General features: G+C 45.4%; 1 protein-coding gene across 1 annotated transcript in view; it reads left to right on the forward strand.

Moving 5' to 3' along the window:
* Positions 1-14,483, forward strand: part of BARX2 (BARX homeobox 2) — a 59,248-nt gene that overhangs the window by 33,670 nt on the left and 11,095 nt on the right. The window contains exon 2 of the mRNA XM_034421958.3: positions 9,622-9,919. Within this exon, the coding sequence (XP_034277849.2) occupies positions 9,622-9,919 (298 nt within the window). The remainder of the gene's footprint in view (positions 1-9,621; positions 9,920-14,483) is intronic.

The following is a 14,483-nucleotide window of genomic DNA, read 5'->3' on the forward strand; positions in this document are numbered from 1 at the left end:
TTTCCCAAAAATAAGACATCCCCTGATAATAAGCCCAATTGGGCTTTTGAGCACATGCGCTAAAATAAGCCCTCCCCTGAAAATATTTAAATGCAGAACTGGAAATCAGGTAAGACAACAAGAGGAGCCCCATCTTACTCCACATGACCCAAAATAATAAGACCTCCCCAAAAATAATGCCAACCACTTATTTTGGGGTTCAAAAAAATATAAGACAGGGTCTTATTTTCGGGAAAACACGGTATCTATCATCTAAAAATAAAGTTACAACACAAAAATAAACAATTCTTTCCCCCCCCCAACAAACATATCAAATGTCAAACAGATTTCTAAATTTATCTTGGTGGGGGGGAATTAATGATTCTCTAATATTATAAAATCTCTGCTACAGAAAAACATGTTGGGTCATTTTGGATTCAAATAGTATTGCTTTTTCAACCACAGATGAGTCACGTGTCTCTTGAATCCAATTGTTAATATGATTGCTTTTCCAGTTTTTGAAAATTGTTTCTACTGTTCTCAACGAAATAATTTCTCATTGGCACTCATATTGACATCTGTGTGGTCCTACTCATATTCTTCTTCTTTAGCACGTTGTGTTACGCCCAGGTAGTGTTAATGGTCAGCACACTTGGCCAATAAAGAATTTTATTCTATTCTGTTCTGTTCTGTTCTATTCTATTCTATTCTATTCTATTCTATTCTATTCTATTCTATTCTATTCTATTCTATTCTATTCTATTCTATTCTATTCTATTCTACCAGGAAGTTTACCTTTCAAATCTCATCCTAACTCACTTAAGTGGGCTTTGGCTAATCAATTCATTTGTTCCCTTGGAGACATTCAAGAAAGCTACTGATGGAAGGAATCGGGGATCCTTGTAAATCTTGTTCTTTCCACCCCCTGTCTTGTCCTGTTGATGGAACAGATCTGATTACCTTCAGCTCAGTGCAAAACAGTGTGACTCACATGAGCTTCCTTGGGTTATGCAGAGCTTCTGCTCCTATAAATCATTCTTCACAGAGTTTAAGAAATGCGTTTGCACTTTCCTACAAGGCTCCCCTAGAACTGCACAGAGAGGTCATCTGAATCTGGAAGGAGGAAAACTGGAACACCCTGTCCTCCCCATCCTTTAAAGGGAACTTTTAGCTGTTTCTTCCATCATACAAAAAAGTTCTTCATACCACAACTCCTCATGTTGAAAGAGAGAATTAACACCCCACCCCCCACCTCCGATAGGATGGCAGCATTAACCTGCTTTGCAGGCTGATTGCAGAGAAGAGTCTACAGGTAGTCTTTGACTTACAACCATTCATGTTGCAATCGTTCCAAGTCACAATGGCACTGAAAAATGTGAGTTACCACCAATTCTTGCACTGATGACCATCAGAGTATCCTTGCAATGATCAAAATCTGGGTGTTTGACAAACAACATGTATTTATGACTATTGCAGGATCCCGGAGTTATGCTATCACTATTTGTGACCTTCCCAACTGCCTTCTGAAAGGCAAAGTCAACGAGGGAACCAGATTCATTTAACAACCGTGTGATTCATTCGCAACCGTGGCCAAGAAGGCCATAAAATTGGGTGTGGCTCACTTAATAATGGCCTTGCTTAGCACCAGAAATTCTGGTCTCAAATGTGGTAATAAACTGAGGACTATCTCTACAGTGATGAACATTTGATGACAACAATGCTTTTTCCAATTAATGGGATTTATTTGCAAGCCAGCATTTTGAGGAGTGGGATGCCAGAAAATGAAATGGAGATGGGGAAGGAAAGTGACTTGTTAAAGGTCATGCCATGAGTCAGAACTCAGAATAGAGCTTGGGTCATCTGAGTTTATGGCCAACATCTTATCTGCCGAGCTTGGTTAATTGTTTAGCTTTTAAAAAAAAAAAACAAAAAAAAAACCTGTTTTCCTTTTAACTTGAAAGGCAACCCTAAGGTTTTTCCAGTTTTTTTGTTTTTGAGTTTAAAAACCCAGAAAAGTTAAATGACTTTACATCGCTGAGTCCTTCTAACTCAGGTTTGGTAAACAGCTAGCTGGATTTTCAATCTGGGGATTCTCTGGAGATTCTGGGAAGGGCTGAATGAGGAACATCCATTCTACAGATGGTTGTCCACTAAATATGCTGACTTTCAGGTTAGAACCGATTCAGTGAGGAGGAAACTTATGAACAAATCAGGGGTGGGCTGCTGGGGGTTTGCAAGGGTTCGAGAGAACCTCTAGTTAAGATTCTGTGCAGTTCGAAGAACCCCCAAATCCCACTCCTGGCTGGCCCTGCCCACCCTGCCCCTCCCTTCCCAGGAGTCCCTACGTGGCCTGTTTTGGATGCAGGTAAGTGCAGGGTGTGCACGGAGGCTCAGGGAGGGTGAAAAACGGGCCTACTGGAAGTTCAGGAAGGCCTCCAGAGGGCCTCCAGAGCCTGAGGAGGCCATTTTCACCCTCCTGGAGGCTTGAGGAAAGCCTCCAGAGCCTGGGGAGGGCAAAAACGCCCCCCCACACTGTGGTGCAGGAGGCCGACTAGGCCACGCCCACCATTTATTTATTTATTTGTTTATTTATTTATTTATTTGTTCAACTTGTATGCCGCCTTTCTCCAAAGACTCAAGGCGGCTTACAATGCATTTAAAAACCATATATAAAACATTAAAAGTTAAACCATTAAAAACAATTAAAACCCATTCACACCATGGCCATTTATTTATTTATTTATTTATTTATTTATTCAATTTATATACCGCCCTTCTCCTAGTGGACTCAGGGCGGTGCACAGCCAAAACTAAAATACATAACAATACAAAATTTAAAATTAATTAAAAGAATTATATACTTTGGCCCGAATTAAAACAGTGCGAATTAAAACCCATTAACAAATTAAAACTAAACAATTAATAACCATTAAAAACTAAAAAAGGGGGGCGGGGTTCACGCCAGCCCTGCTTGCTGGAAAAGAAGTGTTTTCAGGGCTCGGCGAAAGACCCGAAGATCCGATATCCTTCTTATCTCCGGGGGCAAATCGTTCCAGAGGGCGGGGGCTGCCACAGAGAAGGCCCTCCCCCTGGGGGTCGCCAGCCGACATTGCCTGGCCGACGGCACCCTGAGGAGTCCCTCTCTGTGGGAGGGTACTGGACGGTGGGAGGCTATCGGCGGCAGAAGGCGGTCCCGCAAGTACCCAGGTCCTATGCCATGGAGCGCTTTAAAGGTGGTAACCAATACCTTGAAGCGCACCCGGAAGACCACCGGAAGCCAATGCAGCTCACGCAAGAGAGGTGTTACATGGGAGCGACCCCTCGCTCCCATAATCCCCCGCGCGGCCGCATTCTGCACCAGTTGGAGCCTCCGGGTACTCCTCAAGGGGAGCCCCATGTAGAGAGCATTGCAGTAGTCCAGGCGGGAAGTGACGAGTGCCTGAGTGACTGTGCGTAAGGAATCCCGATCCAGAAAGGGATGCAACTGGCAAATCAGGCGGACCTGATAAAAAGCCCCCCTGGCCACGGCCGTCATATGCTCTTCTAAAGACAGCCGTGCATCCAGGAGGACGCCCAAGTTGCGAACCCTATCCGTGGGGGCCAATAACTCGCCCCCAATAGCCAGCGATGGTACCAGCTGGCTATATCGGGATGCCGGAAGCCACAGCCACTCGGTCTTGGAAGGGTTGAGTCGGAGCCTGTTACTCCCCATCCAGATCCGCACGGCCTCCAGGCACTGGGACATCACTTCAAGGGCATCGTTGGGATGGCCCGGGGTGGAGATGTACAGCTGAGTATCATCAGCGTACTGATGGAACTCCACCCCAAAGCCACGGATGATCTCACCCAGCAGCTTCACATAAATGTTGAACAGAAGGGGCGAGAGGACCGACCCCTGAGGCACCCCACAAACAAGGTGCCTCGGGGTCGACCTCTGCCCCCCTGCCAACACCGACTGCGACCGGTCAGAGAGATAGGAGGAGAACCACCGCAAAACAGTGCTCCCCACTCCCAACCCCTCCAACCGGCGCAGCAGGATACCATGGTCGATGGTATCAAAAGCCGCTGAGAGATCTAACAGGACCAGGACAGAGGAACAACCCCTACCCCGAGCCCTCCAGAGATCATCCACCAACGCGACCAATGCCGTTTCCGTGCTGTGCCCAGGCCTGAAGCCGGACTGGAGCGGATCCAGATAGACAGCTTCATCCAGGTACCCAGGAAGCTGTTGCGCCACCACACTCTCAACAACCTTTGCCAAGAAGGGAAGGTTGGAGACCGGACGATAGTTAGCCAAAACAGCCGGATCCAGAGCAGGCTTCTTGAGGAGGGGCCTCACCACCGCCTCTTTCAAGGCGGATGGCAAGACACCCTCGCTCAAAGAAGCGTTGATAATACCCTGGAGCCAGCCTCGCGTAACCTCCCGGGAGGCCAGCACCAACCAGGAGGGACACGGGTCCAATAAACATGTGGTCGCGTTCAGCCGCCCCAGTATCCTGTCCATGTCCTCGGGAGCAACAGGGTCGAACTCCTCCCAAATGGCAGTCTCAAGACCAACACCCATCATCCCGTCTGTACCTACCCAGTCAGAGACCAAGCCTTCCCAAATGAGCGATTTTATCGTGCAGATACTGGACAAAATCCTCGGCACGACCCTGCAAGGGATCCTCCCACGCTCCCAGATGAAGGAGGGAACGGGTCACCCTAAACAGGGCGGCCGGGCGATTATCTGCGATAAGAGCGGAAAAATAGTTACATTTTGCCGCTTTTATCGCCACTAGGTAAGTCTTAATATGAGATCTTACCAGTGTTCGGTCGGATTCGGAGCGACTAGATCTCCAACTGCTCTCTAGGCGTCTTTTCTGGCGCTTCATCCCCCTCAGCTCCTCGGAGAACCAAGGAGCCAGGTAGACTCGGTGACAGGTCAGAGGCAGCACAGGCACGACTCGGTCCAAAGCCTCAGCGGCCGCCCTATCCCAGGTGGCCACCAGATCCTCAGCCGAGCCATGAGTCAGAGTCTCAGGAAATGGCCCAAGCTCCGTCTGGAACCTATCAGGATCCATCAGGCGCCTGGGGCGGAACCATCTGGTCTGTTCCGCCTCCCTGCGGCGGGGTGTGGCGGTTAGAAAGTCAAGCCTAAGAAGGGAATGATCTGACCATGACAAGGGCTTAATCACTATCTCCCCTATCTCGAGATCATTCTTCCACTGCCCAGAGACAAAAATCAGATCCAGAGTGTGTCCTCCTGTGTGCGTGGGTCCACAAATTAATTGGGTCAGGTCCATGGCCGTCATGGAAGCCATGAACTCCCGAGCCGCCTCAGACGCTTCGCCGACAGACGGCAGATTAAAGTCCCCCATGACCATAAGCCTGGGGGTCTCCACCGCCACCTCGGCAATCACGTTGAGGAGCTCGGGCAGGGCCGCCGACACGTGGCAGGGAGCCAGGTACGTAATCAGCAAGCCCATCTGCCATGTCCACCCAGCAATTGGGCAGAGAACCCCTTGCTAAAATTTTTGAAACCCAACCCTGGAACAAATGCAATCTGATCAGAAGTGGTTCTGAGAATGTGACCTTCTCTTAAAGAAGGAAAGAATAAAAATGAAAAATAAGAAAGTGTGCAGAAAAGAGCAACAAAGGTAAGAGGTATGGAAGCTAAAGTGTACCATGAACAGTTAAGAGAAGTAGATACGTCTAGCCAATCATACAGAAGGATTGAGGAGCGGGGAGGACAGGACATCATAGCTGTCTTCCAGTATTTGAGGGGCTGTCATAAGGAGGAGGGTTTTGATTTATTCTCCAAAGCACCTTAGGGCAGGATAAGAAGTAATGGGTGGAAACTTGTTAAAGAGCAATTCAACTTAGAAGTAAGGAGAAATTTTGTGACAGTCAAAACAATTAATCAATGAAATAGCTTGCCTCCCAGAGCTTGGGTGCTCCATCACTGGAGGTTTTCAAAAATAAGCTGAAGAACCATTTGACTGGTATGGTTATAAGATTTCCTGCCTTGACAGGGAATTGGACTAGAAGACCTCAAAGGTCCCTTCTACCTTCATGATTATGTTCTAAAGAGAAATGTAGCTGAAGAAGAGTCTTCTCATTCATGGCTACTCATGCCTTGCCCCAAGGCAATGATAGGACAAGGATATGCCCTATGTACCGCTCTGCCAATCACTTCATCACTCATCATGCCACTGACAGCACATCATCTTTTCCTCGTTGCCATAGCACTGCAAACTTCTTCAGAAGTTTCTTCTCCACCCTCCCCGGCCCTCCTGCGGTTTCAGTTACACTCCCCACCCTAAAGGATGAGACGCAAACAAATTCCTCCTTACTACCAGCTGAGCTCTCCAGATTTACAACCAAAGCAGAAGAATGCAGTTGTGGAAACCATCATCTTCAAAGTCATGGAGAAAATATCTCCCAGGTGATACCTGAAACTGATGGATTAAAAACCAAGACGTTGGGAGAGATCGAGGGCCGGGAGACGGAGAGTTCAGATTTCAGTGACAACATGGTAACTGGAAGCCAGTTGATTTGATCAACCTTGCATTCCAGGTGTGGCAACTTCAGCAAAATGGTTCTTCTCCTTGGGAGCCGCTCCCCCCGCAAAAGAAAAGCAGAAGCGCTTCCTTTTTCATGAAATGAAAAAAGACGAAGGTTAGGAAAAATCAGATGTATTTTTTGGAACCCAGCATAACTTTTTAACTGTGTCGGCTAAATGCTCGTGTTATTTCATATTTTTCATTTCCCTGTTGAGCTGATGATGACGTTTCCACCACCTTCCCTTAAAGTTGTGTTGATTCTCCCAAACTTCAGTCACCCATGGCATTCTTGTCCTTGAACCCTACCCAAATAGGAAAAGCACCATTAGCCCAACAACTTCAATATACTAAGAAGAAAGACCTTGCTAAAAAAAATGCTTCCCTGTAATGATTTTAATCTTCCAGACTTTGTGTGTGTGTATATGTGTGTGTGTGTGTATTTGAATATAGTTTTTGAGTGTCATTGATTTATTACTTTTTAATGGCTTTTGTGGTTTCCTTGGCACCTCAGCTGAAAACTATGGAAGAATCATGATAGCAAAACAATTTTTAAGTAAGCTATGCTGTTTTTCTGCTATGTTGTTTGCAGAAAAATGAATTTGCTACCATGTTTTCTTCTTCAACAGAAATGTTTTACTTATTTACAAGCATCTGTGCCAGTGGTAGGTTTCAAAAATTTTTACTACTGGTTCTGTGGACGTGGCTTGGTGGGTGTGGCATGGCTTGGTGGGCATGGCAGGGGAAGAATACTGTAAAATCTCCATTCCCACCCCACTCCAGGGGAAGGTTACTGCAGAATCCCCATTTCCTCCTGATCAGCTGGGATTCGGCAGGCAGAGAATAGATGGGGGTGGGGCCAGTCAGAATTTTTACTACCGGTTCTCCGAACTACTCAGAATTTCCACTATCAGTTCTGCTGATCAGAACCTGCTGAAACCCACCTCTGATCTGTGCTCAAGTAAAGTGGAAAGTGTATCACTATATATATGCACAACAAACACACACTTGTGAATTTATTTGGCTTGTGTTTTTAAACACATTGACTTGGTTGACACCAGGGTGGGTTCTACTTACCTTTACTACTGGTTTGCAACGGGGCCGCGCGCGCCCTCGTTTTGCTCTGATGATGTCGGGGTCGGTGGGCGGAGCCTCCCGCCGGTTTTACTACCGGTTCTTGCGAACTGGTCCGAACCGGGGGGGGGGGGGCAATCCACCATTGGTTCATACTCATGGCTCTAAGTACCTGGGCCAAAATCCTTCTGTCATGGGTCTTTATTCTCTCTTATTCAGAAAACGTACCAACAATCATTAAAGGTAGATATTCAATCTAGAATAAAGAGCACTCCAAATTACAAAAGTATTTTGAGTATCAAATGCATACTGTAAAATGTGAGAAATACAAACAACAATAATGCCCTTTAGATATTATGCTTTAGAAAGGCTGATGTTTTCAGCAAACACATGCCAAACAAGTCCAGACATAAAATAAATTATCTGTCCAATGACCAATAAATTGATCTGTCCAATGACCAATGGAGGCAAGCACTTCTACAAACAATTGCAGCTTTTTTTCTACCACTGTAAAGTATATTATATTTATTTCATAATAGCCACTAGAACATTGGTTTGTGAAGCTGGCTCTGCTTGCCAATAAACTGTTAAGTTTATTTTTAAAAATGAAGAAAATGAAATGGGGGTTTATAATCTCTCCACTGAAACTCCTTTACCTGGAGGAGCTATAGATGAATTTCCTGAAGTCCATAACTCAGTGGTGAAATCCAATTTTTTTTACTACCGGTTCTGTGGGTGTGGCTTGGTGGGCATGGCTTGGTGGGCATGGCAGAGGAAGGATACTGCAAAATCTCCATTCCTACCCCACTCTGGGGCCAGCCAGAGGTGGTATTTGCCGGTTCTCTGAACTGCTCAAAATTTCCGCTACCGGTCCTCCAGAACCTGTCAGAACCTGCTAGATTTCACCCCTTCCATAAATGCTTCTTCCCAGCTTGTAAGAAGGTGATGGCCAACCATGCCTTGATGTTCTGCTCATTGGACCTTCCAGCTAAGGAGTTGAAGGATGAAAATCAGAGCACAAATGGAATGTCGGAGGCTAGAACAGCTCCCCTAGGCCTTAACTAGATCACATGCAATCTACATGTCTTCCATCTCAGTTTTATGATTTTGTATATTTAATTGGAAACACATGTTGGTCCATTCAGGACTGAGGGCCTTGGACAGGGAGGAGAAATTACCTTTCTTGTACTAATAAAATCCTCTCTTTTCCAACACCCGCCCCCCCCCAATCGATTGGTGCCTGTAGGTAATTACTTAAAGCTTACTGCTGTGTTTGGAACATGTTTTTTTTTTTAAATGAAAGACGGAAAATCAAGCCACTAAAAAGAAGGGTTGCCTCCAGGGATGAAATCCAGCAGGTTCTGACATGTTCTGGAGAACCAGTACCAGAAATTTTGAGTAGTTCGGAGAACTGGCAAATACCACCCCTGGCTGGTCCCAGGGTGGGGTGGGAATGGAGATTTTGCAGTATCCCTCCCCTGCCAAGCCCACCAAGCCACGCCCACCAAACCAGTAGTAAAAAAAAATTGAATTTCACCACTGGTTGCCTCTACTCTGCCTTTGATGGTCCCAACTGATGTACTTACAGTATCTTATCCACTATGTACTCTGTATTAATCAAATAAGTATTAATCAAAGGAGCCTGAGTGGCGTAGGAGGCTAATGCCTCCTACTAAGGCAGCATTTAACATCCAGCTGCCTGCAATTACTGCGAGTTCAATTCTCACCAGGCTCAAGGTTGACTCAGCCTTCCATCCTTTCTAAGGTAGGTGAAATGAGGACCCAGTTTGTGGGGGCAATAAGCTGACTTTGTATAAAATATACAAAAGTATGAAGGCTATTGCTTAACGCATTGTAAGCCGCCCTGAGTCTCCGGAGAAGGGCGGCATATAAAAATAAAAAATAATAAATAAATGAATAAATAATAAATTTTGATCAAAGTAGAGCTGGGACCTTAAAGATGAAGCAATCTGTCTAGTCAAACTCTCTTGGTAATGCCTTTCCTTCTCCGATGCTTATTTCCCAGGATCCTCCTCTCTCCGGGCTTATCCACTCATCTCTGTCATCACCAGACAGCCTTCAGCCGTCTCTCACTTCATTCCTGCAGTGAGCACCTCTCGGGTTCTCTCACCGCTCCCACCTTCGGGAAGCACCTGTTTAGAGAGCCAAGCCAACGAAACTCATGGAAGCAGTGAATCCGAGACAGAGCAGCCCACCATCCCCTTGAAGAAGCCTCGTCGCAGCCGGACCATCTTCACAGAGTTGCAGCTGATGGGACTGGAGAAGAAATTCCAAAAGCAGAAGTATCTGTCCACCCCAGACAGGTTGGTTGAGGAGAGATTGGGTTGACTGGGTGGGCGGGTGAAAGAACAAACCAACTGGTTAGAGAAGACACCAATGCTTTGATGGGCAACCTGGTGCTTTTAAGATGTCTTGGATTTCTACTCCCATCAACCTCAGCCAGCATGGGCAGTGGAAAGGGAGCATGGGACTTAGCATCTAAAGCATCTGGAGGTCATTTAGGAGTTGATTTCTGCACTAGCACGGTTCTAAGAGCAAGTTGCTATTGAGAATGACATGTCTGCATCAAATTCCATGTTAGGAATTCATCACCAATCACTTATGCAGTCTTAGCATGGTAAAATTGTCTTGTGAATACTCCAGGTTTGGAGAATCTTTGAAAGTGAGTTGAACTCAAAGCTGAGTCATACCGTGAGGACTAGCAGGTATGGTTACATTGGACACCGATATTAGAAGAGACCATATCAGTTTTCTCTTTATGAAGTGAGACTTAGTGGCCTTTAAGAAGGCAGCAGAAATCCTGCATGAGCCAAGTTGTTATTATTATATGGAGCTTTGACTACTACTCTATGATAGATCATTCAACATAATGTCTGGGTGAGGACTAAATCGTGATTGTAGAAATGAAAGATCCCTTAAACCCTCTACAAAATCTAAGACAATTGGAGGAAAAGGAAGTGGAGAATCACTTAGAAACAAATATTCCATTTCTCTCTAGAAGTAGCTCTCTAGAAGTAGGAATATTAGCAGTACTTGACTGAAGATTTTGAGTAAGTTATGCCTCAAAGTCTCATATAGCCAAGAACCAGAGTCTGCAAAATGACAATTATCTTTAACTTTCTTGTATCCTCATGTAATCTACAAATCACGGGGCTATTCAAAACAGTGGCCATTGATGTCTTAAACATTCCTATGAACAGATTAGGATCCTATCTTTCTTATTCCAATTGCATATATAGCTCTGATCTCAAAGGCAGGAGATTGGATAGGCAGCTGACTCTGCAGCCTTTAATTTCTGTTATCATTGATGATTGCTCCAAATGCCTAATGGGTAGAGCCAGCTACATGACATGTGGGTGAACAATTAGTGAACAACTAACATAGAAGGAGAATGTCTTTTTGTCTCGGTTATATTTTTAACAGGTTAAGGGGGGGGTGAAATATCTTCTACAATTACCATTTGAAAAGAAGATATTCTGAAGTTCTAGATTTAGATTAATTCAAGCGGAGCAATAAATACTGGCAGGAATATTGATAGGCAGTTGAAGGACAGAGAGACAGAACTTAATTCCACTCCTCAACCAATAAGAATGAAATCAATAAAACTGACCAATAAATAAAACCAATAAAAATGACCAAATAAAAATGAGCCACACAAAATTATCTCCTAACAACAACAACGTTTAGCAGCCTTAAAAGACAGAGTTGGGCTGCTTTATGTGCTACATAAAGCATAAATACATAAACACATCAAGGAGGGACGCGGTGGCTCAACGGCTAAGACGCTTGTCGATCGAAAGGTCAGCAGTTCAGCGGTTCGAATCCCTAGTGCCGCATATTGGGGTGAGCTCCCATTACTTGTCCCAGCTTCTGCCAACCTAGCAGTTCGAAAGCACGTAAAAAATGCAAGTAGAAAAATAGGGACCACCTTTGGTGGGAAGGTAACAGCGTTCCGTGCGCCTTTGGCATTTAGTCGTGCTGGCCACATGACCATGGAGACGTCTTCGAACAGCGCTGGCTCTTCAGCTTTGAAACAGAGATGAGCACCGCCCCTTAGAGTTGTGAACGACTAGCACATATGTGCGAGGGGGAACCTTTACCGTTTACCTATGTGCTACAGAGGGGAGAAAAGACTAACCAGGCAGATGCTTTAAAATGCAAAAGACCTAGTTTTAATTTTCTAAGAACCAGCAACCTTTGAGTCTCATCGTATCACCACTTCAGAAAGGAAATCCTCTGCAGGGTTTAAGTCTGTTTCTCGAGTAAGCATTGAAGACAAGGCCCTCTTTCCAGCCACAACAGAGTGGGGTCCCTTAGCCTTGCTGCTCTCAGCTGTTCAGGTGCTGAGTGGACTATGATGCCTTCTAAGCATGCGAAGATGAGTCTGTGCTCTTGTCTAAAGGCTCGGACACATAACCGGATCAGATTTCAAAGCACCCTTCCCTTAGAATCAAAGGCTACATGAATAGATCATATCAGTGGAAAATACATACCAGGCTGTGAGTGTGCTAGATACGCGCATACTTGCCAGGATGGATTTATGGGCAGTGATACTTAGAAGCTTGCTTCCTATGAAAGGGAGAATCAAATTATTTCCACTAGCTGAGAGCAAATACGAAGTCAGTGTTAGAGCAAACAGGAGTTGCTAGAGAAGGGAACCAACTCTGCCTGGCAATTGTTTTAATATTCATCACATAATAAGAACCACAGGGATGACTGACCGAATGAATGGACTCAACAATGGAATTAAAAATGTGGGAGTTTTGTTCTAGATTGGGTTCTGGGTGCTGAAATTCAGAACAGGAAGGGTTTAACCCATTGTCCATGGTGATGGGGAGCCCTCTGAACCAGGGGTCTCCAACCTTAGCAACTTTAAACCTGGAGGACTTCAACTCCCAGAATTTCCCAGCTAGCTAGCTGGAGAATTCTGGGAGTTGAAGTCCTCCAGGCTTAAAGTTGCTAAGGTTGGGGACCCGTGCTCTGAACAGAGCATAATTTTAATTTGTTTTAAAGAAGAACCAACTGTATCAAAGAAGGAAGGTGCATTCATCCAGTTTGTACAGATAATAGTAATGCCATAGTTTGTCCTTATATCCTTTGGGAAACTCCCTGTCAGTTAGTAAGATGGAGGGAACAAGAGGCCTGATGCAGGAGCGGGTTTCAAAAACCGTTGCTACTGGTTCGCTCGACGGCAGTTGCGTGCTTCTGTGCGCGCATGCCACTTCTGTGCATATGCAATGCTTCTGCGCATGCGCAGAAGTGTCCAGCATGGGTGGGTGGAACCTCCCACTGCCACCGCTACCGGTTTGCCTGATCCGTGGTGAACCGGTAGGAACCCACCACTGGCCTGATGGCTCAGTGGTTAAACTGCGGTATTGCAGGCTAACTCTATCCACAGCCAGGAGTTCAGGCTCAAGGTTGTCTCAGCCTTCCATCCTTCTAAGGTCAGTAACACGAGCACACAGATTGTTGGGGGCAATATGCTGACATTGTAAACCATCCACAGAGCGCTGTAAAAGTGCGATGGGGCAGTGTGTAAGTCTAAATGCTATTGCTATTAACTGGAAACTAACCTTGCACAGCCGCAAGAGGCATAAGCCTGATCTTCCGCTGACGTTCCAAGAACCTGATCTGTTTGTTCCCAAGGAAAGGCAAGCGGTCTTGGGAGATTCTTGTACTACAGGTAGACTACAATAAAATAGTCAATTTGAGTCTTTCCTGTGTGGGTGTGGTTGCTTGCACCTGACAATATCTTAACTATCTCTGAATCTTTGCCTGGCCTTAAACATTATGAGTCAGGGGTGTCAAACCCATGGCCCGTGGGCCCAATGCGTCATATGCTGGCCAACCCCACCCCCAGTTTAGCAAAGGTGGGGAAGTCGTAATACATCACGTGATGACGATGTGATGAGAGTTTGACACTCCTGTTATAGGTGAAGAAGCAGGCTGTTTTCAGATCTTGCTGAACTGTAATTCCCAAGCTTCCTATAATTCCCAAGAGCCTATCAGCCATGGTCCCCTTGATCATAATATTCTCTGGCTATTGCTGCTCTCTGAATTGGCTGGTGTTAATATTGCTCAGCATCGTACATGACTAAGCCTGATGAGCAAGGGCAATTTTGTGGCTTTTGGCCTCACACTTGGTGTTTGTTGCTTCCGTTTCCTAGGCAGCCATCGGTAGTTTTCCACAAGACAGCAACCAATCCGAAAAGGTTACAGGCAATCTAGCCATGGTAGGCATGTGTTATCTGGCCCAAGAAGATTGATCTGACACATTTCCCTTTGCCCAATGGATACCAACTTGATCAATCTCACTGCCCTAAGATACAAGCCTAAGGTTGCTAGCATAGGGGGCTTTAAACGAGGATTGCATGAACATTCATGGATAAGGAGAAAATTGTGGTCAGCCCAAGAGATTCATAACAATCACACCACCCTATCGTAGCACTGGGATTTTTCTGCTTCGTGGAGAAGTTAAAAATAAGAATAGTAAGCCTCTGATAGATGACACTATTGTTTCTTCTCTATGTCCCCTGCAGCTCTGGATAGCAGAAAAACAAAATAAATATGGTTTGAAGCAGGGGTGGGTTCTAAATTTTTTTACTACTGGTTCTGTGGGTGTGGCTTATTTTGTGGGCGTGGCTTGATGGTCATGTGACAATTATTTAGGATTTAGCAGAAGTACTGGTCTACCAGGCTTTTAACTGCTTGCAGAGCTGTACCAATCTACCCATTTATTTTTGCAGGCACTGATCTACTCATGTATTTTTGGAGGCACTGGTCTACCCATTTATTTTTGCAGGCTCCGGTCTACTCATTTGTTTTCTTTTAACACTGATCAGCTGTAGGGCAGCCCTTTGAAGCCCC

This window comes from Pantherophis guttatus, chromosome 9 (assembly GCF_059756535.1).
Source record: "Pantherophis guttatus breed Tessera chromosome 9, ASM5975653v1, whole genome shotgun sequence".
Classification (NCBI taxonomy): domain Eukaryota; kingdom Metazoa; phylum Chordata; class Lepidosauria; order Squamata; family Colubridae; genus Pantherophis; species Pantherophis guttatus.